At 52.0% G+C, this 26,925-nt stretch overlaps 6 protein-coding genes across 6 annotated transcripts; 1 reads left to right on the plus strand and 5 right to left on the minus strand.

Annotated features, from left to right (window-relative positions):
• Nucleotides 1-862: 862 nt before the first annotated feature.
• T310_2076 (uncharacterized protein) lies at nt 863-3,901 on the minus strand (the record flags this gene model as incomplete). The annotated part of the gene is made up of 1 exon (XM_013475050.1): nt 863-3,901. The coding sequence occupies one exon, from the start codon at nt 3,899-3,901 to the stop codon at nt 863-865; it is 3,039 nt and encodes a 1,012-aa protein (XP_013330504.1).
• Nucleotides 3,902-6,627: 2,726 nt separating this feature from the next.
• On the minus strand, nt 6,628-11,140 carry T310_2077 (tRNA-splicing endonuclease; the record flags this gene model as incomplete). Its single annotated transcript, XM_013475051.1, has 2 exons — nt 6,628-6,876; nt 6,935-11,140. The coding sequence occupies 2 exons, from the start codon at nt 11,138-11,140 to the stop codon at nt 6,628-6,630; spliced, it is 4,455 nt and encodes a 1,484-aa protein (XP_013330505.1).
• A 190-nt stretch (nt 11,141-11,330) lies between these two features.
• Nucleotides 11,331-13,178, minus strand: T310_2078 (uncharacterized protein; the record flags this gene model as incomplete). Its single annotated transcript, XM_013475052.1, has 2 exons — nt 11,331-13,044; nt 13,156-13,178. The coding sequence occupies 2 exons, from the start codon at nt 13,176-13,178 to the stop codon at nt 11,331-11,333; spliced, it is 1,737 nt and encodes a 578-aa protein (XP_013330506.1).
• A 1,520-nt stretch (nt 13,179-14,698) lies between these two features.
• Nucleotides 14,699-19,418, minus strand: T310_2079 (Phospholipid-translocating ATPase; the record flags this gene model as incomplete). Its single annotated transcript, XM_013475053.1, has 4 exons — nt 14,699-15,590; nt 15,646-15,875; nt 15,935-18,892; nt 18,957-19,418. 4 exons carry the CDS (start codon nt 19,416-19,418, stop codon nt 14,699-14,701), a joined length of 4,542 nt encoding a protein of 1,513 aa, XP_013330507.1.
• A 3,074-nt stretch (nt 19,419-22,492) lies between these two features.
• On the plus strand, nt 22,493-24,979 carry T310_2080 (uncharacterized protein; the record flags this gene model as incomplete). Its single annotated transcript, XM_013475054.1, has 6 exons — nt 22,493-23,606; nt 23,661-23,713; nt 23,826-23,922; nt 23,985-24,051; nt 24,114-24,195; nt 24,323-24,979. The coding sequence occupies 6 exons, from the start codon at nt 22,493-22,495 to the stop codon at nt 24,977-24,979; spliced, it is 2,070 nt and encodes a 689-aa protein (XP_013330508.1).
• Nucleotides 24,980-25,550: 571 nt separating this feature from the next.
• Nucleotides 25,551-26,388, minus strand: T310_2081 (H(+)-transporting two-sector ATPase; the record flags this gene model as incomplete). Its single annotated transcript, XM_013475055.1, has 3 exons — nt 25,551-25,701; nt 25,776-26,284; nt 26,356-26,388. 3 exons carry the CDS (start codon nt 26,386-26,388, stop codon nt 25,551-25,553), a joined length of 693 nt encoding a protein of 230 aa, XP_013330509.1.
• Nucleotides 26,389-26,925: the final 537 nt, after the last annotated feature.

Here is a 26,925-nt window from a genome sequence, read left to right on the forward strand (position 1 = left end):
ATGGAGTATTAATAGTAATTATTAAAAGCAAACAAACACATCAGCCACTCACGAGCCCCCCTGTATAGTTACAGTTACACCGTAGCGTACAGTACCTACTACCCTCTCTATACTACCTGGTAATTTCCTGCTAGCCCCCAATCACGCAAAGCAAACCAAACAAAAACAAACAACAAACCAACAAACAAATCGTTATTGTTACATCCAATTGATCGATCGACCGATGACAGACAGACGGCAGCGAAAGTTTTGTTTGCATTACATTGCATTGCATTGCATTCCGACACTCTCTAATTACTTACTCTGTACCAACTACCAAGTAGACAGAAATGATAGGTTATGACTTTTATGACGCGGGATTATTGACGAATTAGCCATTATCTGAATTCTGCATACTCCGTACTCTGTACTACTACTGTACAGTACATACACGTTCCCATTCGTTATCCACAGTAGCCACTACTATACAGCAATAGCTCACAGCAATAGCTCAGTAAATGAGAAGAGGGGAAATCAAAAAAAAAGTCCAGACCGCAAAAACTGCAAACATCAAAAACCAGATATCCGCCCAATTCCAGTACAAATGAAACAATACACAATGTGAGTAAGTACCTTGCATCTTGCTAGATCGACGAACAAACACTTCCGCTCCCTTCCATATCAGAACACGGGGTAAGGGAGAAAACAAATGAAAACATCAAAATGCACAGTGGTATCTGATGTAGCGGTTCAGAAACATAGAAAAAAAAACTGCAGGATGCATTAAAAAAAAACAAGGCAACAAACCCATCAAGTGACTGTCATGAATCAAAAATTAAAGGATTTCATCGACAAGCGCATCCATAAGTTATGTCGTTCCAGATTAGGACCGCCGCGTGTGACAGTTCCATTCCTCATTCCATTCCCCCGACGCCTCGCTGACGTCCAAGTCGCTGAGCATGTTCTCCATGGCTCTCACACTGGCATCGCTTTCAGAACTGTGGGTTTCGAAGCTGCCCTGGCTCCCTCGCGAATGCTGGTCGCGGACGCTAGCCCAACTGTCCGGGCGGCGAGTAGGATACGACTTACGGTTCGTCCTTTCTCGCTCGTACCTGGTCTCATCGAATCCCAGACCGCCCAGCGACGAACCTAGTCTCGTGCTGTATGAGGACAGCGGGCTTGGGAGGCCACTACGGACGCACTCGGCATCGTAAGAGACGCCGATATCAAGCGCTGCGAGGAGCGCAGCCTGGAGCATCTTGTTCTGTCGTTCCAACTGCGCCACCCGAGCTTCGAGCGGGTGGAGATAGTGGCCTGAATGTCGGAGACTTGACCGAGACTCCTGTGAGTATGCCGTGCGCTGAGAATACTGAGACTTCGGGGACGAGTGTTCCTGGCTCGAAGAGTCACGGCCCCTCGGGACATGCGAGGCAACATGATCTCCAGCCCGCGGATTCTGTTGCGCCTCACTAGAATGATTCCTCCCAGCCTCAGGCGCATGGGGCGGTTGTTGTTCCTGCTGTTTCTGGCTGCGAGGACGGTCGTCACCACTACGACGCCGCTCTCGGTTCTGTTCCTCATTCGCATGGGAGGGAGAAGACCGCCTACGCCTGCTTACACCTTCTTCATCAGACGAAGGCAGAGACGAAGACTCAGATCGTCGGTGGTGATAGCCGTTGGTGTTGCCATTTGTTGTAGCATGTGTGTTCCCCCCAGAGTGAATGCTGGAGTCTGTAACGCTGGTGCTTCGGACACTGTTGCTTCTCGAAACAGCATCCCCTTCGTAACCTCTCAAAGCGGCGACGGACCAAGGCAAAGACGATGACGAACCGGACCGTCTCCGGCGAGTCGTCGAGGGAGCGCCCTGAGCGGTGACGGGGGGATCCATGGGCAGAGGAATACTCGGAGCATCACTGACGCGGTGCTTCTCATTCCGCTTGATCTTCCTGTCAGCCGCATCAGCCTCCGCCGGCCGAGCTCCCGTGTCCTCGTCGTCCTTTCTCGAAGAAGTCCCATTTCGCAGACTCCGAGTTGGGCTACCGCTGCGCCTCCGCTCTTTGCTAACAGACATATCTCTCATGCGGAGAGCATGAACCCTTTCGGCCCTATCCCGCAGCGCCTGTTCCAAACTGGATTCTGCCGACGACGTACTCTTTATATGCCGGTCCTCCCTCGAGCTGGGCATTGTCTCTGACATATCAACGCTCTTCGACGTTGAACGGGAAGAGGAGGGCCGAGGTGTCAGGTGCTTCCGGATTTTCAGCCGCCCCGTCGATCCCAGAGTCGGACTATCCATATGCTGCTGAGTTGATTTCTCTGGGACTGTCATTCCGGCGTGTTCTGAGCTCGACGACATTGCGCTCTCTGTGTCTCCCGTGCTCCTCCTTGAGCTCGACTCTTGATCTCGGGACGTGTTGGACTGCGGCAGTGAGGGGAGGGGCTTTGTCGGAGCTGGGGGAGGAGCTACGTCTGCAACCCCATAATAGTACGGCGGAGGCTGCTGCTTCTTCTTCCTCTTCTTCGGGCGAACAGCTGTCTGTCCGGGTGCACCATCCGGCGTCACGCTGCGGGCACGGCGGGACTGGATCGGAAACGGCGAGAGCAAGGTCTGCTGCGGTCGTGGAAAGCTGTCCAGCGTAGGTGTTTGGAGGCTCCGCGGCGGTTGAGATGCGGAATCCAGAGTCGACTGTGGGGAAGCCTGAGGCTGGCGGCAGGCGCTCCTGCTAGACACGCGTGGAGGCAAGCATTCGGCAACCAGCGTTAGTGGAATGGGTCCCCCGTTGCGGTTCCCGGCCAGGGTTAAAGGGGTGATGTCCCTGCGAATGCCGCTGATCCTAGGCTGGTCGTTCCTACTACCTCCGGCGTCCGTTGACGGAGCTGCGGACTGCACCGGTTCGACGACTAGCGGAGTGTCGGTCACCCCCTTATTCAGCGAATGCGTAGGCGTCTCCTTGGTCTCGACATTGTCGTTGTGACTGGAGGGCTGTTCAGCACCCTTTTTCTCACGCTCCAGCCGCTCCGTTGCCCGTTGCAGGACAGCGAGGCTTTTTGCGTCATCTCCGTCGCTGTCTACCACGCTGCTGTCATCCGAGGGCTTAGTGTCAACGGTGTTGCTTTGAAGGGTTACGGGCGGGCCGCTACGCTCTTGGGGCGGCCGTCCGGGGCTTTTTAGCGCTGGCCTTGCCCCCTTAGGCGCCTCTCCACCCCGGGCTCTCGCCGAATCAGCAGCCGTCGGAATTGGCGAATGCAACCGTCGTTGATCATCGTCATTATCTTGCCCCTGCTGATCGCCGTCAGCCGGCACGGAGCTTTGCAGCCCCGTCTGGCTCTGGTGAACCTGATAGGGAGGCGGTCCAATCTCGTTCTCAAAATCAGGAAACGACACGGAGAATTCGACCAGGGCGGCCAAATCGCCGAGACTCAGTGACTCGCAGCGTTGGCGCGTTTCTTGCTGCTCCTGATTGCTGCTACTATTATTGCTGCTAGTCTTCGTCCCGACGCTGTCGTCCAACCATGGGCGACCCATGGCCTCCACGTCTCGCTTGGTCCGTGATGGTCGCGATAAATCCACACTCTCTGTACTTGCCCTTGGGGGAAGGAAGCTTGCTTGCTGCAAAGCGACTAGCTTGCGATAGCCTCGACTTGGTTTCTCGCTTGGCGTTGGACTCGCAGTTCCCTTTGCGCGCTTGTCGGCTCTGGCCTGACTCAGCAGCCGACGACCGGCCTTGACAAGATCCATCGCGCCGTCGAGCTTATCTGCCGCGCGCGAAGAGTCCTCTTGCGTCTGAAAAAAGCGCACCAGCTCCGAAACGTTCTGGCTTCTCGTAGGTCGATTAGACGCGCCGGCAGACCGCGGTTGGGGTCTGCGGAGTTCTGCGATACGAGGATTAACTTGCGGTTCTTCGATAGACGCCGAGGGCATTATCTTATAAAAGATCCTGCGCCGGAGTGATGACACGTCGAAATCGCTGGGCTGGGTGCGACGGTGTGTTCAAGTATGAAATTCAAGTGACGTCCAAGCCAGTCTCGGCGAAAATGGTGAGGCCCTTCTCCTCAATATCGAGTCGTTGTGTCGTAGAAACAGATTTCAATGATCGTATCACAGATGCGCTTTCTAAATGAAAGGATGTTTCCTTTTCTAGAAGCTTGTCAGAGCATCATACACAAAACCTCAATGTCAAACCTCAGCGCGCCATAGATCAAAGTCGGGGATCACTGACGCCCGCTGGAGTGAGAAAGGAATGTATACGGTGAGACAGGAAAAGAATGAGGGGTGCAAACAAAAAGTATAGACACAAAAAAGTGTATATATACAAAACTATACACTTCCTCGCCGGTGATGAACCATCGCTGTGGTTAACACCCCAGGGGTTTTGATAGAGAGGAGAGGTCACAGAAAATCCCAGATCAAGGTAGCCTGACCTCTATATATAATGGAAACTGTAAAGATCTGTAGGAAGTGGGGGGAGGTATGTTTAGAAACAAGTACCAACACACATCCCCTCTCTCTCTTTCCCTGTGTGGAGATAGGCGACGATACCACTACGGTAACCTAACTGGCCAGGTGAGGGATCGGATCAAAGGGACAAATGATGATGCAAGCAAGGACTCATCAACAGAGTTCTCGCCTCAGAAATCCGTCTCAAAAAATGGGTGATATTAGGGTTCACCAAATGGGGCTTTTGCTGTTGGAAGAGAGCAAAAAAAATAAATATATCACATCACAGAGAGCTGCGAAACGCCGGCGCATCTTGTATTTGGAATCAATTCAAGCAAACGTGTCGCTGGTGCGGCGGGGAAGTAAAACAAGAAGGAAAGATCTCGATCCAAGAGGGTTCTACGAACAGGGATAAAGTTCCCGACGAGCGACCGAGAACACCGGGAACAGACATTTAGACTGAGCCACGTCGAACGGTACAGCGGACCGAGGACAATCGTCGTATGTACTGTACCACCTAGGAGGGACGGCCGGAAGGGAACCAGGCTGTCGGGGCAGGAGTTTATCGGGTACTGTATGTACAGTTGAGGATTGTCTGGAAGGATGCATGCTCAAAGTCAGAGCACGCCATTGGCAGAAGTCAGGAGGATGCTGAGTTTCAAACTGTCGCTAGATAACAAACGCAGGGAACGCGAGGGGATCCGTGGGGCACCATGGATAATAGCGTGGAGATGAAAAAAGATATCTAGATTGCTGCGGGATGCAGATCCGGACACGCCGTCTTTGTCTCAATGCCATCATCAATCCGATTGACTGGAACCAGGCGATAAGACAAGGTTGTTTGTCGACAGGTCGCCCCTCAGCGGGGCGGGGAGGGAAAGAAAAGTGAGCGATCAAATTGGCTGTCGGGGTTTGGTGCAAGGGATAGAAACAACCTCGCAGGGCTGGCAAATCGGGTCCCTGCCGACATGTCAAGACCAGAAGAGATGTGAATCCGGGTAGTGATCCACCTATCTAGGGAGGTCATAGATGGGGAGCTCTTCCCGGCTGACCGGATAGAATGGAGAAAGGGATAACAAACCGCGGCTGTCGTCGTTTGCGAGAGAGCAATGGAGAATACTGATTGTCGAGTTAGGGAAAGAGCAGAGCCAGCGATGCGATGGAGACGGAAGGAGCCGAGGACCAGGTGACAGGTCACATGCAGTGGGCCAACTGCTCGTCGCGCCTTCCACATGTGCAGCCACGACAGATCAGAACTCGGATAAGAGAATAAGAGAATAATCACAAATCAATCGTACTACTAGAAACCGCCGTCTCAACAGCAGCAGAGCAAGCAAGATCAAAGTCAACAGAGCGAGATGACCAGGGTTATATTATTAGAAGATATTGATATTGATAGCTGTTCCATATCAATGACCTCACTGGAAATAGAAATCCCCAAGGAGAGAGAGATAAATAACTATGAACAATATGATATATACAGTGAAATATATGCATACGTGCTTTTGATGCAAATGCAACGCAATGCAATGCATGCAATAATGCCCATGCAAAAAATTGTCATTGCCCCATCCAGCGACCACGAAATCAATGTTCACGATGTTATCTCGGCCCGACGGCAATGAAGATCGTTTCTCTGCTCTTTTTGCTTTTTTTCCCCCAAATTCACATTTTTATTTTATTTGCATTCTTCCCGCACAAGAAAGAAACTATCTTGCAAGCGCTCCGTCCCGCGAGCGCTGCAAAAGATGGATATCTGCTGGAAAGTCCCATTCCCAAAGGAACATTAAACAAGAGAGAAGATCCCAGCCAGCATGTAATAGTAGTTTTATACCACCGATGAGAATAAGAAACCATACACCCAATATCAAATCAGTCCATCATCCCAGAACATGCTCATAACGCCATCCAAAATGCAGTTCGCTAATTTAAGCACAAGAAAAAAAATAAGAAAGGAGAAAGAAAAAGAAAACATGCCAGTCAAACAAAGCAAGACGTAGAGACCGGGGAAACATCATCACCAGGATTCTACCCCACTAGGTTTGGTCGGCGGAGACAAAGTGCATGGCATAGAGTAAGAAGGCGTGATTCCAGACTACGAACTGTTCAGCAAAATGCTGATCCATCCCCAGCCCGCAGCCTGTGAATATCCAGGCGGAAGAGGCTGAAATCACCTCCTCTTCGGCCGGATGAAGGGATCGACCTCTTTCTTACGGCGCATAGGCATTGGCGGACGCACCCCGTTGGTGGGCTTCGGCCCTGCGGGAGGTCGCGGTGGTTGTGCTGCCTAAGCATTGGATTAGCGCCCAGATCGCCCCCCTTGATATGCTAGAGAAAGATTGGCGTACCTTATTGCTATTATTGCTAGTGTCTGGTGTTGTCCCAGAACCTGCAGCAGCCTTATCGTCATGCGCGATAGTCTGGAACGACGGACCATCTCGCGAAGGCTTGACCAAATCCTAATGAACAAGTCAGCAATGGGAGCAGAACCTAAGTGTTTTAGAGCAGAGCACCTACCGAAGGAGGCTGGGGAGTCCGGGTGTCAACTTTACGCTTCGCGATCTTCGGAGCCGGAGCCGGTTCGTTTGATTCCAGTTTTCGCTTCGTCGAAGGTGGAGGTGACTTCGTCGAAGGCGGAGGAGACTTGGTTGATACCTGAACGACAGGCACCTTAGGGTCGTGTTCGGCGAGCTGTCGCTGCTTCTGCTGTTCTCGTCGCTCCTGCTGGAGCCGTTTGTGACGGTATTCTTCCTTTGCAATCTTGTTCTTCTTTTCCTTTGAGAGTAGAACCGTCGACGTGCACTGCTGAGCCGTATGTCCAAACTCGCCGCACTGGATGCAGCGCTCCGTGGTGCAGTTCACTTTGGAATGGCCAGCAATGCCACAACGATGGCAAATGCCTCGGGAAGCCTCCTTTGCTTCTGTATTATCGCAGTTGTGGGTAAAATGTTCAAAACTGCCACAGATTCCACACGTCTTGGTCTCGTCAAGCCCATTGAATCCTCCCGATGGTCCTTCGGGCAGCGGAGCCGGTGTATTTCTGGCAGACACTGATTCCAGCTCATTAGACGAGGGACGCCCAACAGATGCAGGCCCAGCAGATGGCTCCATCGAAGGGCCTGGCGGCGATTCCATTGGAACATCCAGGTCTGCATCGACCATCTCAACATTCCGGTAGCCCGTGAACTGCGGGCGCCGAAGCATCTGAAGGATGTCTCCATCGGTATAGACATTTCTCTCCTTAGCGTCGATAATCAACTTCTCCCAGAATTCTCCCTGAACCAAGGACTGTGAATTGCCAAGGACCCAAAGCGACGACTTGGCACGAGTCAGTCCCACGTTCATACGGCGGATATCAGCCAAGAAACCGATGCCCTTGTTGGAAGCTCGAACACAGGAGAAGATGATGACTTCACTTTCCCTCCCTTGGAACGCATCGGTCGTGTTGAATTCGACTGCAGTGAAGATCGAATTGCCGTACTTGGCTGCGAATCTCGACTTGAGCTCCTTGAGTTGGCCTTTATAAGGCGTGATAATTCCGACCTTTCCGGTAAAATCGTACCCTTGGAAATCGGTCACCAGGCGTTCATAAAGTTGCATAGCCACGTTCAGCTCAGCCATATTGACCAGTGAATGGCCCTTCGGAGCACTTTGATGGAGCCCTTGGACATCAAAGAAACGGTATGGACTGAGAAGCTCACTCTCATGCCACGGTCGATTGCGGAGCTTGGCCATGTTCGGTCCATCCTGCAATCGACTGTCGTAGAAGGCGATACTCGGAAAGCGACTAATCTCAGGATGCATCCGGTACTGAATATCCAGAAGATGTACATCATCCGGATGGTTCTTCTGCATCCTGACGAACAGACTCTGCTCGTATTGGAAACGGGACGCCACCTTCGATAGGACAGTGGGCGGAAGCTGTTTCGGGTCTCCGACGAGAATACACTTGGAGCACCCATATTTCAGAGGGATGAGAGCACTCAATTCGATCGACTGGGCAGCTTCATCGATCACTACAGTCTCGAACTCAATGCTCAAGTTCTGGAACATTTCATGGCCGCTTCCGCTCAGTGTCGCACAGATAACGTGGGCACCGTCTATGATTTCTTGCTGAATACGACGCCGAGTCAAATCGGCATCGCGGGCGGCTGCGTGGTTCCGGTCTCGGGCATTGTCAATTTCTTGGCTGAGCTGTGACCTTTTCTTTTTCAATAGATCAAATTCACGTTCGAGCTCGGGAGGAACCGGCTGTCCTTGTGCCCTACAACGGTCAAGCTTGCTCCGTACCTCCTTGAAAGCAGTGTCGGCCGCCTTGTGCTCCTCATAGATCTTTTGGAGGTCCCGTTCTCCTGAGTCCTTGCGAGAGGTCTGATTCAGTCGCGCATTGACCAACTCATCCAGGGTGACATCCAACACATTAGTGTTGATGGCATCGCTGCGACCCAAACGAATGACGGAGAGTTTCTCGTGCTTCCCCTGAAGTGTTTTCACCCCTTCCTTGAATCGCATGACCAACTCGTCGACAGCAGCATTACTAGGCGCGCAGACAAGCAACTTCTTGGACGTCGTCGTCCTCGCTGCCTGGTTAGGGGCCTTGTTTTCGCCTGGTCGGGAGATTGCAACACCTGGCCCTTGATTGCTAAACGAGTTGCTCAACAGAGCTCCAACAAGAGCCACAATGGTCTTGGTCTTCCCCGACCCAGGAGGGCCTTGTATCAAGGTGAACGCATCGTTGTCGAGGGCCGACTTGATGGCTTTCGCCTGCGCTGGATTCACGTTGTAGTTGTCAATTATCGGTTTCAAGTTTGCCTCAGTGTAGTTGAGAATAGGCGACGGCTTCGCTTTGATGATTTCCTCACAGAGGTCGTAGTACTGCAAGGCCATGAGCGCACCGTACTCTCGTTCTAGGGGCGTTAAAGACGTAATTCTGGCACCCCAGAGCGTAACCGCGGGTGCCAGAAGAGGGACGACAGGGGTGCCAGGGACTACACGATACGACACCTCGACACTACTCTTCTTCTTGTTAATGCCGGACACCCTTGCTAGACAATGAGGAGCTGCTGAATCGTTCAGAGGGTCCTTGGACTTAGACAAAAGAACAAGGTCCGCTTCACCAAGACCGAATTCCTTCATATCCGGAATCTTCATAGACGTGCTGACCTCGACAAACGAATCAACCGAAAGGCGGCTGGCGACTGTGATCTCGAAGGGCTTAAAGGTACCGTCTTCCTTGGCAGATTGGAAGCCTTGCCAAGCCTCCAATATCAGAAGAGGTTCGAATGTTCGTTGGTATTCAATAGGATCCCGGAAGGTGGATGAGACCAGCGTGTAGTCAGTGCGTTCAGCGTTAGGAGGAAGGTCGCCACTAGCGAAAAAGTCCCAGCTCAGTATTCTCTGGTGAAGGGACGAGAGGTCCGGAGCCAGACGAGCGCGCATGTCCCTCGCAGACCGCCATTGCTTGACCTTTTTGACGGGGCCCTGGTGCTTGAGGGACCGTCTCTTACTCTCCTCATATTCTCTCACTGCATCTGGCTTCGATGTCACCCTCTTTCCAAAGAGCTCCTTGTCCAACTCATCTTCACTCTGAGATTCTGACTCCGAACCTGAAGAAACCATCATACTATCCACAGGAGTATGGTCTTTGCCTTTCACTCCGATGCCATTAACGCCAGAGCCCTGTCCGGCCGTCTGTTCCGCTACACCGTGCACTGGAATATTCTTCTTCAACCGTGCAAGTTCCGCCAGATCCCGCTTTCTCTTGGCCTCCTTTTCTTTCTCGCGTTTTTCGCGGAACGATTCGATGCTGGCCGTCGACACTGCTGAAGCCTTAGAAGGCTTGGGGAGTGCAAGAGGAGCCTTGGCAGCGGCCTCGGCTTTCTTCTGGGCCTGGGCTGCGAGACGTGCCTTGTTTAGCTCGACGGACCTCGACAGCTGCAATAAGTCTTCATCGGGAACACCCGAGTCATCGAAGTCATCCTCGCTTGTAGCCCGAGATGGGGTCGACGCGCCAGAAGTGTCAACCGGTTTCGCGAAGGCCGTTATCGTGCTCTGCTTCTTAAGTGCTGCAGTGGAAGCAGTTACAACGGGCTTCTTGTAGTAGGCTTCCAGAGCACCGACCAGTTCAGCCTTCTCCCGTGGCGTCAAAATCGTCTTGATGGTCGACTTGACAGCTACTCCGTCAATATAATCTAAAGCATCTTGACTGACAGTTGTCACATTTAGCTCGCCCAGACGGCGGAGAAGCTTCGAGACAAGCCCAACCAATGTAGTTGCGAGGTATTCATCTTTGAGTCGCAGCCACTTCACCATGCCACTCATGGTGGCGGTGGGTGATTTCAATAGATTTTCCCGGGCAGACGCTTCCAGAGCAGGATCGGCATCAACGACTGCACTCGCAAACACGCCGTATTGAGCGAAAAGCAGATCAGCGAACTGTATAGTGTCTCGACAGAACTCGAGCATGACGCTCCTCTCATTGCCTCGACGATGCCACGATTCCGTTTCGTCGAAGATGGTCGTCAGGGCTTGCCATTGGTACTCCCACAGCTTTTGGAGCGCCAGAGCTTCTCGACGATCGGCAAGTTTGCGGGTCCTTAGCATGCCGCTTTGGGTGTCACACAGGATGTCCACAATATCTGTGCCAGTGTGGATCATCCTGGGAGCAGACGCGAACGTTTTCATGTTTGATATCCGACGGAACGACCAGCTGAAGCCGTACATCGTGGTTGAGAAAAACGACTGCAGCAGATGCGAGATAGCGTCTCTTCTAGTAGACTGCCCGNTTACATTCTGATGAGATCCACTGCGGCTTGATAGGTGTTCAAATCAGCAGAGAAGAGCGCAGAGACCAAGGCACTACTGGTGTCTTGGCTCTCGAATAGCTTATCCAGATGCTCTGGATTGAAGTCTGCTAACCGCTCGATAATTTGGCAGGCCAGTGGGTGAGATGTCCATAGATGACATTGAAATGAGTCTTTTCTCGGCTGTCTTCGCCTTTCGTGGGAAACTTCTCCAAACCAACGAGTGGGAGGATACCGAGAAGGGCAGCAGTCGACAACCCCCCGTTGCTTTCGTGCAAGTGCGCGACGACGGCATCCCAAATAGCAGGTGAATAAGTACTGACGCCGTGATGAAGAGTATTCTGTCGGAGAATAACTTCATAATCTGTTTTAAGAGATTGACACTCAAGGGCTAGAGTGTTCCTAATGACATCCATACACGAAGAAGTTATCTCGCGCTGTTGAACTGGTTCAACCGCAAACATTGGAGGTTCAAGGATTTGGTTGATGTTGTCACTGACGATTTGAAGGGTCTCAGACAGAACGACACGTGCGACAGAGCCTCTCGATGATTCATGATCGGTGAAGGTACGGAGGGTGTGGAGAAGTGCGGTGAGACCGGTTCGGAAGCAATGATACCGCGAGATGTTCGGGAATCGAGGATCTTGGAATCTGTTGAGAAGCTGAGAGACAAGAAAACGGCAAGCCGATGGCTGGTGAGCACCCTTCAGCGATGACATAAATGGCTGTATCCATGACAACATCTCCTTTAGGATAGACTTATCATATGGTTCGTCATCGGTGGCCTGCATAAGGAAGGCCTCGAGTTGTGGGTTGTAAAAGACCTGTTCGACGATTGCCTGAGGGGATATGGTTTGCATGGCATCCCAGAAATCCCCGGGAGCCTTCTCGAGTAGAATTTGAATGGTATTCAAGAGGAAGCGCAACCCTGGAGATGGGATGGCGAGGTGTTCTACTGACAGTCGACAGGCATCGATATCCAGAGCACGCAGGTTATGGGTGATCTGCTCCTTATCCAGTCTCTTGACTATGAACTGCAATCCACGCCAGAGACGCTGCACCACAGCGATGTCTGGTGGTTGCTGGGAGGCCTCAGCAAGAGCGCGAAGCAGACCTTCCTTCACAGCCCAATCGAATTCCGCAGTCGTTGGGGGCCGAGGGTAGCGCGACCAAGCACTAATAGCCCAGAAGCTCCGAGTTTGGTCGGGGTCGAATAAGAAGTAAGTAACGGCTGGAATGTAATCGGAGACTTTGAGAGGGCGCTTCGTTTGGACCAGCTTGAAGGGAACATCAAAATAGTCTTTCAGGAGCCGGTCGTTGCGCAGCATGGCTTCACAGCTCAGGGTTTCGAATATCGACAGCAAAGAGGCCGTATCGAGAGCATGGATACTCATTTCCTGTGGTGGAAGTGCCTTAAGCTTCTCCGCAGCGGTCGTTAGATTCCTCGTTATCCGTTTGATGTCCCATTCATCCAGCATCCGAGCGAACTTCTCGATGTCCTCATCGTCGTAGTTTTCCTTCAGTTTTTCCACGAGCCAGATCTTTCCTTTATAGTATTCCTGGATACAAAGATCGCACCTTTCCAAGGCATCATCGAGCTTGCGCCAGATCCAATCCTGCAGCTCTGCGACGCCATCTTGGTTGAAGGCCAGTATTTGCATGCAGGACAGGAACTTTTCCCTGCGAGCTCTCGCCTCTTCAACCAACTGTGCGACGCTCTTTCCCGACTCATCTTGTTCGGTCAAGTCATCGTACCGCGAGAAATCGTCGTCATGCTGTCGAGGACAGAGGAGGTGGATATCGTTGGGGAGGGCTTGCAACTCCCTGTGCACCGGAAACAAACGCGTTAGAGACAAGCCTCACAATCAAGATAATCATGAAGAAGGAGTGAAATAGAGTCATATCCTCTCGAAGTCTTCGTCAAGCATAACTCACCCAACCGCATCCATAAACTCCATGTCTCGACTGAAGGCTTCTGCCAGATGGAGGGGGCAAAACCACCCTCACGAATGAGCGAACGTTGATATCCGAGGCACAAATAGACAGAAGGATTTGTCCATAGCAAGGTCAACCATATGCTTCAGCTAGCCATATGCCTTGGGAGCTGGCGAGCGGCAAATCCGCATGTGGTTTGGATTCGATGAGATAGATTTGAGTCGGCCCCAGGGAAATAGCTTCCCAAGAAAGAGGTACCTCGACCAGCGCCTTCAGTGAATGTAAAGCACAATGCAGTGGGGCAACAAAGGCGATTAGAGGTGACTTCTTTCGTTGTCTTGCCTCTCGCAGGACAAGAGGGGCTGGGTTGTTGGAGGACCTGGATGATGCGAAAAGATACGCAGGTACGCATTACTGGCCTCCACGGCGTATCAAAAAGACCGGGGCGGAACTCGGGCGTTGATTGGCCAGACAGCTGTGCGGCGACTGACCGCCCAGCCCACTTAACGCGTGAACAAAGAACGCGTCAAGACCCCTCCAGCTGGCAGTGAATGCAGAAATGGAGTCACCATTTCCGTCTTTGCACACCGTCAATGTCTTTACCAAATTAGATAAGCATACTAGATATTAGGAAGAGATATGTGGCAAGAATTGTGGCAAAATAAAATATAGAAAGGAATACGGTTAAAGCCCCTCTGGAGAGTCGATAATATAATAAAAGCTACCTTATCCGGGAATGATATATATTTGTGAGCCTGCCTGGGAAGCGCATTACAAGGAGGAAGGTTAAAACTCTCTGGCATAGACCAGGTATTTTTTTTTGCTTCAATGTTTCAAGCCAGTCTCGCTTCGCTTGACCTATAAGGCCTGTAACGAGAAAAAGAAAAAAAAAGTCCAGGATGTTAAGGAATTCTGCACTGTCTATAGATTGGTGACATCACTATCTTCGATCCCCTATCTAGACAGGGAGCTCCTACTACCTTGTATTTGCAATACTCAGCCGGTTTAAAGACATTAGAAGGAGACTCGGAGAAATAATAAGTTACTAAATTTTTTCTTCCACGCGTGTTAACTTTACAGAGGGACAGAAAGACGATCGATAAACATGAACATGAGAAAAAAGCCGATCGGTCCCAAAGAGCGTGTGGATCCCCCATATCGAGAACTGAAATCTGTTAGGGATCAGACAGCAGCGTGGCAAGATGAAGGCATACACAAGACCCGAGCATGATGCAGAATGCCAACGGAAATAAAATAATGTCACATAGAAGGGAAATACAGTGAGTCAGGAAAAATCAGGAAAATGAAATACCTCAGGATGAGACAGATCCCATGCGCCAACCAACCTTTCCAGCCAGCATACATACCAGACGCCATCTATATGGAAATTGCAAGATGAGACTGCAAAAGAAAAAAAGACAGAAAGAAATTGCCCTGCCATATATATCTCCAAAACACATATCGACAAAAAAACATAGAGGAATGACTGTAGTCATCAAGGGCATATGGGGTGAATAATAACATGAAGGGGGAAAAAAAAATGCTATACAGGGTTTGTGGGAGAGTCGGTAGGTCTCCTCAGCGGGCTGTGCGGACTCTGGGGAGCTGCATTAATAGAGTCAACGCGCCCCAACATACCGCCCATTGAGAAGTCGTTACTATTGACCGAAGAACGTTTTCGGTCTAAAGATGGTCTGGGGTGTTCCCACGACTGATGACGGGGATTTCCCAGGTCGAGGCTCCCCGTATAATTTGTGCCATTACTCCCATTCTGGCTTCGGGGATTGTGAGTGTTGGCCGTAGGTGCAATAGACGGTGGGTAGAACGGCCGTTCCTCTTCCGGCATGGTGGGATCTCTTCGCACCCTTGGCTCAATCGGTTTCCCCAGGTCCGAGGAAGCCGCTGACATATCACTGCCTGCGGAAGCGCCGCCGACTATGGCCTCAGCCTTGGGTGGGACGTAGGCCTCGAAGTGGTCGAGGTATTTGAATTTTCCCATCGTGACTTGCTCACGGATGATATCCACGTCCTGAGGGAAGAAAACCTTCTGCGCAGACTTGACGACGAAGCGGGGAAGGAGACAGAGTACCACCGTCACGAGAAGAACGGCCCAGAATGACAGGGCACCATACACCTCCTGTGCGGCCCCATAGAATTGTAGCGAGGCAGGTGAGCTTGAGTAGATTCCTGTCCAAAAGAAGATGAGAAGCGAACTGATGGCATTGATCAGGACCGTCAACCAATCCCAACGGTAGGTATTGAGAAGGATGTAGGTGTTGCTAGCAATCACAGCAGAGGAGGCGACCAGAACACCAATGCGCGTCCGATCGTCAATGCCCAAGCCGTTCGCAGTTTGAAAATTGCCCGGCGCATAAAGCAAGTATGGCATGAAGAAACACATCAATGATTGATAGAACCCGTCGAACATGTAGAGCCTAGACGCCGTTAGTGACCGGAGGAATCGTTGATCGACCACAAGGTTCTACGCACCAGAACTTGAGTTGGGACCATTCTTTCCGTTCGATACCACGCATGTAGAGTTGGGGAACAGCAAGAGAGACCTTGTCATCCACATCCTGATCAAAAATGCCCATGAAAATAACGGGTAACGACGTGAACGCCACGTTGACCAGGATGATGTAGGTGTAATCGAACAGATAGGACCCGTCAAAGTTGTTGTAAATGGCATACCAGAAGAGGGCAAAAGTCCAGACAAGGTTCTACGAGAGTTAGCCGGCCTCCAGGACTGACCCCACGGAGAAAGGGGTGCCCTCCTTACCTTGTAGAAAAAGTTCGCCGTCGTCTCACCAAGCCGCCGATAGGACCATCGTCCGTGAACAAGGACCAGCCGCTGGAGGAACCGGAACTGTCCAATGGCATAATCTGAGGACATAACAGCCTGTCTCCCTTCTTCACCAGCGATACCGACACCGACGTCCGCTTCTTGAATCATGGCGACATCGTTCGCACCGTCTCCGATGGAGAGAGCCATGACGTTTAGTCCGTTCTTGACCATCCGGACGACAGCAGCTTTCTGGGCGGGGCTGACCCGACAGCAAAGCACGGCTTTGCACTGCTTGCAAAGGATCAGGAATTTCTGCTTCAACTCGTCCTCCAGCATGAATTTCAGGGTGTCTCCATCGATGACCAATGCATGGGTCGGGGGTGGTGCTTTATGATCCTTACGGGCCGCGATCAGCTCTTCATCCGATCCGGTCAATCCGAACTTCCGAAGATGTTTTTCCAATTCCGTAGCGGCCGCCTCTGGCTTGTCGGGGGGGACGTTGAAAACAATCAGTTCCATGTCGTTGTTCAAGAGATTGCAAGAGAAACCGATATTGATGGCAGTCTCGACCTTGTCGCCGGTCAAAACCCACAACTTGATACCCGCATCAGCCAGCAAGGAAATGGTGTCAGGTACGCCATCTTGCAAGCGGTCTTCAATGGCAGTCCCTCCAAGAAGCATGAGTTCTTGTTCAATCGCGCTGGCCACTTCCTCCAGCTTCTGCTCCCGGTCCGTGAGAGCCGAGGCGGCCAAGTCATGTGATTCACTCCAGACGCGATACTCTTCCTCGCTGAGAACCCTCTCCGCGACGCAAAGGGTCCGAAGACCTTCCTGGGCAAACATCTCCAGATGTCCAGCGGTGGTCTTTCGAAGCTCCTGCTGTTGGCCGCGCGCCAGCCGGGAATAGATGATGCTATCCGCACCCTTGCAGAAGAGCCGAATGGTGCCATCCGGCATCCTGACGATGGCGCTCATCCGCTTCCTCGTCGAATTAAATTCCAGGGTGTTCAGGACAGTGTAGGTTCGCTCTTCGCCCATGACGTTCACGATCAAATCGTCGCCGTTGCGGCCGAGTACCGTGAATCCACAGTCTCGGGCCGTGGCAACCAGGGCTGCCTCGTCGGGAGACTGAGCCTTGAACTCGATCTGAGGAGGGTCTCCCGGGGTGTGTTCGGTGATGACGGTATGGCACAAAGCCAGAGCGAGCATGAAATTTTCTACTGCCTTTTGCTGCTCAGGGCCCGATCGACCATTCAGGTCGGAGACGAAGTCGGGAGCGACGAACGTCAGCTTCTCGTCTTTCAGATATGGGTTGTCGTGCATCTCGCGGAGCATTTGTAGCATGCGAACTCGATCCTCCGCGATCTTCTGGCGAGCTCTCGCGGCCTCTTCGTCCGCGTTGATCCCTTCCCGCCTCTTCATTCCCAGCTGCGCTTCCGTATACGCTTCACCGTACGCAACGCCGTTGATTGTGCACTTCTTGAACTCCATGACATTCTGCGTGAGCGTTCCGGTTTTGTCCGAGAAGATGTATTCGATCTGTCCCACATCATCCGAGATGTTCCACGACTTGGGAATGCAGGCCATCTGCAACTTTTCATAGATCATGTACTTGTCGAAGTGAATGAAAATGGCCTGGGCAGTCCGCACGATTTCGAGAGAGATGTAAAGCGAGATAGGGACCAAGTTCTGGAACAAGATGACAGCCACCCAAAAAGCAACGATACCCTCCACCGGAGGAGAGCCGCCATAAGACCCGTACTCGAAGTAGTGTAGCGAACCATTACTCACACCCCATGCAGCCCCATTGATGATCCCGGAGAGCAAGCACATGATGAATAAGATGATGAAATTATAGATGACATTCCAATTGAGTTCTCTCGCCATTCTGGGCCGCTTGCTCGGCGTGATTCCCGAATTCAGCATAATCTTGGTCTCCGAACCGGTGAAGACGACGACGCCGAGAACCCATTCCGTGTTCTGCAGGCTGCACCCTCGCAGAAGCATATTGTTGATGGTGATCGGCTCGACCATCTCCTGGCGGGGGGCTTCCGGGTTTTTCTCGTTTCGCTGCTCCCACCGGATAGCACCATTGTAGGAGTACAAGTTGGGGTGAGGTGGTTCGCTCTCAATGATAAATTCCGCCTTCTCGCAGTCTCGTGCATGCTTCACTTGGCGCCCGCAGTGCAGAGCCTGCCGGACCTTCAGGTTCGTCTCGCCGTCCAGGTTCTTGGTTTCGACGTAGCAGGCGCCATCCGGATCCGAGGACGAGAGAATGACAATGTCCGCGGGGATCTGATCTCCGTTATACAGCCGAACAAAATCGCCGACTTGAATACTTTTCCAGTAGTCTCGCTTGAACCGGGCCTTCTCCGGAGTCTGCTTCGATCGGTCGAGGATACTGCCCGCCTTCTTGGGTCCGGGTGCAACGCTGTCCCTCACCGATTTACCGGGCTGCAGGTACCCGTTGCTGTCTACATCAGCCGCAGAGTCCGGCCATCCCTCTTGCTGAGACCGTCGTGCATCGGGGTTCGGCGACGGCACCGGGGTCATCTGGATGGCATTGTCATCCGTTTCGTGATCGCCGGCGGTGGAGTAGTAGGAAGCGCGGTGGGAGTAAATCGACTGACGGTCGGTCACGAGCGAGCCTCGCCTGTCATCGTCAAAGACATTGGGCGCCTCCTTGCGGCGAATCGACTTGATTTTCCTGTACGTGAAGATGACGGCGCGGGTGCACGCCTTTTTGAACCGACGCCACAGGGAGACATTATCCTCGGTTGAATTGACGTTGTTCCAGTCCACCAGGCGGTAGACAGGTGAATTATTGAGTTCATTATCCAGGACCGTGCGCCGCCAATCCTCAATCGCATCTTTGACTGCCGTCACGACAACAATGACGATCAGAGGAACCGCGTTCAAACCAGGGTTATTGGCACCGAAGATGGGAAAGAACTAGAGATCAACATTGTATCAGCAAATTGTCTTTCCCCGGAAAACATGGGGCCAGGTCACTCACGCCAAGAATAATGATAAACAAGAAATACATATTCGCAATATTGTGAAATTGTAGCCACAAGTTCTTCGGAACGAAGGTCAGCGGGGTATACTTGGAAGTCCGGATCTTATTCCGCGGATAATTCGCCTTGAGATTGCCGTCTTCATCGCGTTCGCTATCTGGGATAGGAATGTTGAAGTAGATCCTCCTCGATGGCTTCTCAGGTTCTTGACCGCTCTCTTCCGTCGAGGGACCATCGACGGTCGGCTGCGAACTGGCTCCTGACTTTCGCTTCTCCTCTCTCGACCCTGCGCGCTTGTGAAAACGGTCCATAATGGACACCCGTTTCCGCACGCCTCCAGAGGGCGTCAGGCGCTGGGTGGCCCATCGTTGCCGCTTGGTCGGCTTCGAGATCTGGCTGGTAGGCTCCTGAACCGGGTTGCCGTTCTCGTCGCCGTCCCCGGCAAACTGGATCACAGCCATTTGAGGCCTGCAATCGCCCTGGGGGGCATATATGAGGTCGACGATGTGGTTTAGTATATATCTAGAGACCGGGCATCCGAATCGCCGTGGCGGACCCTAACAGCGCAACACGTCCGCGAGGCTCTGGCACCGCAATCGATCAGGGGGTGTTGGCAAAGTCGGAAAACGATTCTTTGAGCCAGGATGACGGCGGATCAAGCACAGTCACCAGGAGAAGGGCGTCGACGCTGGGTACGCAGGGGAGCTAGAAAAATCGCAGGTAAGGAGGGAGCCGATGAGCGCGAACGGGGGGAAAGTGATGACGAACGGACGGGATCGAGGAGCGCGAAGAACGGCGTTGACCGGAGGAGACAATTGCGGCAGACAACAGTCAAGACCAGGGGAAGAGAAGAGCGCTCGAGGTGAAGGACACCAGGGAGGGTTGAACGGTTCCCAGGGGGAGGAAAGAGGCCAGATAGAAGGATGGGATGGGATGCTTAGCCAGTCGTTTGGGGGTTGAGGGGAGAGCGAGTCCGTCCCTTCACGGGCGCGCTTGGCGGGCCGGAGCTGGCGGGAGCGCGGGTTGCAGCGCCTCTTCGCGGGACTATTGGCACTCCTTCTCTACGAGTCGGCTTTACGGGCCGACCACAAGCAGCAGCACAGCCATCATGCTGCCAGCATTATTATCTGATGCCGTCTAATCATCGGATCAGACGCACGCAAGCAATGCAGAGCACAGACGGTAGCTGTGCATAGTGATCCGGTCGTCGTCAGCCTCCAGTCACATTCCATCGGATTGAAATTTTCAGCAGCTTTCCATGTTTCCCCTGGGCTGGAGTCGGGGCTCGGAGGGGGCTTAGGTAACCAGGCCAAGTCGTGCATGGCTCCGTCGTAATGTAATTAATGTATTGTATTTCCCATCTAGGGCACCTCCCTCCGACGCGGAATCGTAGCACCAGTGATTATTGCAATGCGGCCAGAATCCCGTCTCTGGTTCTGCGAGAGATATGGAAGAGCGAAACAAAATGAAAGAAAATTATGTGGTCCGCTGTGGCAACAATGAAATCCGGTATCGATATGACTAATGAGCCGCAACGCCTTGAACAGCTCCATGAACAGCTCTCCTTCTGGTTCGAATTATTAATTAACCATAGAGGAACATCCGCCCTCTTTCCTTTTCTTCTTCTTCTTCTTTTTTTTTTAATTTTTTTATTTCCCCCCGATCGACTCCCGTTGATGCCAGCCATTGATATTTCAGTCATAATCATAATCATAATGTACTGTACTCCGTACGGGGAACATATTACAGGACAGTCTGTCTGCTGTATTCCTGCTAACCCGGACTACTGCCATGAAGAATTCAAGAAACAAGAAATAACCTGCAGGCTATGCAGAGTTCGTAGACATGTTGGTTACATGACTATGCATGTGTCAGTTGCAGCGCATGGCAGCCATGGCTGTATACTCCGTAAACCGGGTACCTGCGCCAATGCAGGTTCTCGGCAAGAGAGTGGAGAGAAGCCTGATGGCGCACCCTGCCCCAGCGCTCCACACAGCGTGGGTATGAGAACGTCATCTGGAAAAAACTCTGAATGACGTTCCATGGTGACAGCGGCATTGCTATGTCATCGTGTACGGGCTCCGATGTGGCTGATAAATCAATGCATAATGGACGAGGCTGAGCGCCGACACAGCGGAACCGCAGTTAGACAAAGAAACCTGGAAAATATTTCTAGTTTTCGATCTTAGTCTTGGCTTTCCTTGCGCCGGCTGGGAACGTGGTAGATTAGACGGCAAAGAAAGGAGGTGAACGCGCACTCGACTAACTCCGATCAGCTGCTAAAAATGACGATCTTCGAGGCCACTGTGTGGTTCGACACGCCTGTTGGCCCCATTCTTCTCCTCCAGCCGCCAATTACGCCGTACGGAGTAGACACGGACGAGTCTTATGCACAAGTTACACCCCGATGGGGCAAACAGGACGGAGCACGGAGTAAGGAGTAGATCGTCAACGTGCACTATAGCTGGGGCAGCAGCAACAATGAAGAATTGCTTCCATATCATTTCAAGCAGTCAAAGCTCAGGCCATCTACAATCACTTGCAGAGGAAAGCTACTAGGCTTGAATTTAGTCTGTTTAAATTGCCTCCCAGTTCTTTATTATTATTTTGCTATGGCTGATGATCGATCTGATGTGAAGAGGGCCCCTTTTTCGAAGTCATGTCGATCCTTTCTTTCTTCTCGAAGCGAGAACCCTCAAACGGACGGAAATGAAGACAGATCTCGCTTGACTACATTAAGGCCCAGCTTCCGTCGAGGAGTCGGCTTCGAATGCCAAAAGGAGTCCTGTGTCACGAACCACAACATCGCAGAATCTCATTAATCAAGTACTCCGTACAGAGTAACCTGCCAGGTGTCTGCATTGTGCAGGGTTGCAAGTTTACGTCAAGATCATCCTATCCAGATATCGGACATGGCTATTTTAGGTCATGTGCGCCACCCACGTACGGAGTAGTACAGCAGCCAGCAACTTTATTTTTTTTCCAGCTATAGCCTCTGCTCCCGTACGGTAATTATTCAGCCTGTGCCGGATTTTAAGCCGTGGGGGCCGCCCCCGATTGTCTTTCAGCGCGAGCATTCGGCGCATCAAGAAGCAACATTATTCGTATTTATCATTGATCAGCCCTCGTACAGAATAATAACCTGAAATTCAGCTCGCATAGTCTCCGTATAGTCTAGGTTGGAGTCGTTCATATTTGAATCAGAATCCATGGCTGGCTCTGAGCAGACCATGACTCGATATAGATGAACACTCCACAGGTTACCATAACAGACAAAAGGACACGGACATGTAGATGACAGAGTCCATCGGATTTGTAAATGTACATACGATAGAATTTATCCAGAATCCACGTCGCGCATTTCTGCATCGAAACATCTTGCTCATAAGGATTGGCTGACTAATCAAGTTAAATGTGACATGTGACCGCGCGCTCTGTCGCGCGCGTAATTCGCTATCAGACGTGTCGTTATCATGAACGAGGATGCTGGTTCCTGGCCAGATCCAAATGCACCTCGCTATTCGAAGCGGCCGACATGTCCAAGCCGCGGACCATCAAGGATTTCTTCAAGCGTCCATCATTTCCCTTGAGACGGGACGAGCCTGTTGAGAACGACTCCTCCAAGGCTGCCAATCCAGAAGACCGTGCCCCCGCGACTGACCAGCAATCCTCGCCCCTCAGCGATCCACCCTCATCCCTTCCCTCGCACCTCGCTTCGTCACAGTCAATTGAATCCGGGCCGAGTCTGCAGCTTAAAGAATCACTGCTCAGCGCAGTCAACGAAGCTGCCCATCATGACGCAGGGCAGCAGAGCTTCGGGAACAGTGCCGGCACGCAGCGCAGTTCGTCAGTTGGCGGCAGCTTCAATTCGTCGCAACGCATTATCAAGAATGGCGAGGAGATTGTCGTTGATTCGGAAGGAGAATATACAGACTCCATCGAGTCGTTGGAGTCACCAGAGGAGCTCCTGAAGAAGTTCACGAAATCCGCACCCGCACCACCAGATCAGAAAAAAGATTCCGAGGCCAAAACTGTGGACTCTGAGAGGACGTTACGACCCAGAGAGACGAGTGCAAAGAACAGAACAGACAGGATATTCATGCCAGAGGTGCCTAAGCCGAAATACAAATTCACACTGGAATCTCTCGTCACGGATGCGGTCGATGATGAAGAGACCGAAGCTGGTGTGGCAAGGGCCAAAGCTGCTCTCGAGAGTCGCCAGAAGGAAGGCAAAGAGGCCCCAAATGAGACCAGTTCGGGAGACAAGAGCCAAAGTAAAGAGATTCGTGAAGATGTTTTGACCTCGGCTTTCGCTGAAGAGAAAGACGAGACGGATCTTCAGCGTCTGCTCAACGCGGTTCGGAGGACGGAGGCGTTTGACCAAGACAAGTCGTGGTCATTCTTCAGTGATCAGGCTACTACTCCATCCCCGCCCGAGTTTCCCCGGGATTCTATACTCCCTTCTTCAAGGGAAGCATTTTTACGAGGTTGGACGAGACGTGACCTTCCCTTGTTTTTTCTCTGCATAGGTACTAAAGGAACTTTAGAGCCTGCTTCTCGTGAACGAGCGTTCCATTCGGGTATTTTGGAATTCGCTTTTGCAAGAGATTTGCTGCCAGATGAATTGATAATCTGGATCCTCCACTCTAGTACGTGTCAATTAGTGTGTTCATTTATTTACAGATGCTAACTGTTTCACATAGTACCGTCAGAACCTCGAGATGATCTGAGACATGCTTATTGCAGAGCAATCAAGGTTCGTTGTTTTCTCCCTGGTTCTCTGGCAAGCCTATATTCCCATTCATTCTGACGCAGTCCGTTGAAAGCGTACTTCACCCCGACGAATAGCTTCACTTGTTCGCCCAGAGGACATAGATGAGGTGTTTAGGTCGTTAGGGGCTAAACCTGCAGCATTGAACTTATCCGAGAGGATAATTTCTGATTCAATCACCCGTCGTCATCATCGTGAGTCGTCGCTCTGGCTATTCTTCTGTCTCTCTTCAGACAATCTTACTCGTTTCGTCCAGAAAATCCATCACGCAACCCAAAGTATCTTCTTTCGGTGCTAGAAGTGCTGCGAGACGCAGCGGACCTGTAAGATTCTCGGAAGCATTTCCCTCTACAGGTGATGTATATGCTGACATGCAGTGTGATAGATTCTGCAATGAGACCCGGGAGCATGCATTGCAGATCCTGTTTCGATTGGCCCTCGACACCTCATTAATGAAAAACAGCATGGTTTGTTCAGTTTTGGAGAGTGCCATAGTTGCACTTTTGCAAAATGTCCCACAGGAGGTCTGGGACAGCATGGTAATCTTGCCCTCCCATGGATCGCTAAAAAAAAGCCTATGCTTACTTTCTTTAGATCACCCGAATCTGTACCTCTGCATTCAATACCATTCAAGACGTAGCATTACAGAGTCAGCTGCTGAAGCACATATTACCCGCTTCGTCTTGGATCGCCCTCTTCAGGTGCCGCCTGGCGGTGGCCTTCTTCATTCGAGACCCTTCCCCACTGACAGAACCCCCCGATGCTGTTCTCGATCTCAGGCGTATCACGCATCATCTCCGGGACAAGCGCTTCGATGTCAAACTGTATAAAGACAAGAGACGGGGCGGTTATGACTACGCGGAACTCGGTGCTACCACATCACTACTAAACGTCATTATCGATCTGGGGCGGATCACGCCAACATTCCCAGACAAGGAAGCCGAGAACAATTTCAATGCCGACGTGGACGCTCTCGCAGAACGCATCAAGCGGATCTTCTCGGCCATCGAGGACTCTGGAGCATCGCATCTGCGCCGGACGGAGGCGAAGCAGAGCCTCGAGGCCTTACACTATCGGATCGTATACTCTGTCCGATCCAAACCCCCGCCGAAGAAGTCTTTCTTTGGACCCGCTGGTCCCGAGGACTGGAGCGGGATCGGCCGCAGTGGCTCTTTCATGGAGAAGTTCCTGGCGACGAAAAGGGACAGAGCTCAAGGAGCCGAAGACACAGGCTCTCGCGACGACACTTGACACTTGACCTTCAGTGAAATGCCGCCTGATCAGTCACGTTCCAATTTTTTTTCCCGATATGGAAAATCCCAGGCAAAAATCTTCATACGTTTCTCATGAGTGTAAACATCTAATGTAATGATGAGAAGCAAGGGAAAAAAAAAGAAAATAATAATGATGATGGCAACGATCATATACATTTTATATAGATGATGTATGCCTTTTTCCTCTATGCCTGTGATTCGAAAAAGGATCGATCGGTCCACGGTCGCTTGGACCAGTAGGGCCCTTAATCCCGTTCCTTTCTGGGGGCACCGAGCAAAGGAAAAAACGAGCACCTACAATACACCGTTCTCTATGACCAGCAGGTAGGAGAAAAAAATAAATAAAATGGAGCAGCATAACACCCGCGTACCTATGTAAGCTTGAAAAGAAACGGGGAAGAAAAACAAAAAACATCGGAAACCACCAGACATAATAATGCAGCTCATACATCGGAGAGACACGGGACAAATAGAGGTAGATATCGGGAGAAGCATAAAAAATAGAAAGAGGAATCCAGCCATCACAGAGACTTTGTCCAGTCATCACTTTAGTCAACGAACTTCCTGTTCTCGTTCTTGCCGAATAGCGTCTCTCTGACGGCTGGTAAGGCGTCAATCTCCAACAGCCGCAACCGCTCTTCGAAGGTGTTGTTGACGTCGATTTTGCCGGCACCGCCAACAATGATCACACCACCCGCACTAGAGATTCAAATTGTTAGCAGATTCGCAATCCATTTGTAGAGATAAATCAAGGGCCCAGCCAAAAAACTTACGTTCCATCCGGCAGGGGGTTCTTCTCGTCAATGTCTATCGTGACATCCCGACCGACATTGTCTTTGAATTCCTTCTGAGCATCTCCAATAGCTTTCTTCACCAGGTCGTAGTCCTTCTGCCGTGCTTGCACCGCCACCTTGTCCTCGTTCAGAGCGTACAGCCCCTCCAGGATCAACCCCTTCAAGACCTCCTGGTACTTCGTCGTGTCGGCAGTGGCACTGCTGAGTTGTTCACGGGCGCGCTGGAACAGCTCATCCAGCAGCTCTTGCCGGGCGGAGAGCACCCGGAGACGGGTGCGGTTGGCGAGAGTGGAACGGGTGATCTGCTGGGACATGGAAGCCTGCTTGAACTTCTTCTCGTACAGGGCGTCAATGGCGGCCGTCTCCTGGCGGACCAGCTTGGACTTTTCGATGGCGAACTCCTCATCCGCCTTGATCTGGATCTCGCGGGCTTTCTCGAGGGCCTCCTGCTTGATGAACGCCGTCATCTTGCGGAGCTCGCCCGCAACCTGCACACAACAACGGGGACCCCAGTCAGCTTGGCACAACACACCGCACACGACCCGGGGACGGTGCGTACCTGGTCATCAGAGAGAGCATGGCGCTGCGACATCTTGGCGGTATCTCTGTATGTCTTGTGTCGGAGGAATGGCTGCGATCGAGGGGGGGAACGAGGGGGGACTAGATGGAGGGACAGGTCTGGGGAACGGCAGCTCCCCAACTAGCTTCCCGGAGCGGTGCTGGCTAGCACTGCGACTAACGGTCTGTCTGGGCGAGGATCACGAGCTCCGTGGACTGAAGGCCGGCTCGTCCTACCCTTGGATGCGTAGGCAGAGCCGTGATGCTGCTGGATCGACGGGCTGGTAGGCTGGTGGTTAGGCAAGCTTGCGTCGGGACGGGAGCGGGTCCGCCTGACGACGGGAGCGAGCGACACGAACGGCCAAGTGCCAGCCCGGACGCGATGAAGTCAGACATCCACGTCGCCAGCCGCCGTCACCAGCATCTCCCTCCTTGCATTACGAGCAGAAAACCTCCTCCGTCTTCTGCCCTCCTGGCTGGCGTTCCCTCGTGGATATTCTGTCACGGCGCGACCATGTCCGGCATCTGCCGCAAGCACACCCCTCTCCGCTAAGTTCATGCGCTGCTGCCG

This window comes from Rasamsonia emersonii (genome assembly GCF_000968595.1).
Source record: "Rasamsonia emersonii CBS 393.64 chromosome Unknown ctg1118621760013, whole genome shotgun sequence".
NCBI lineage: Eukaryota > Fungi > Ascomycota > Eurotiomycetes > Eurotiales > Trichocomaceae > Rasamsonia > Rasamsonia emersonii.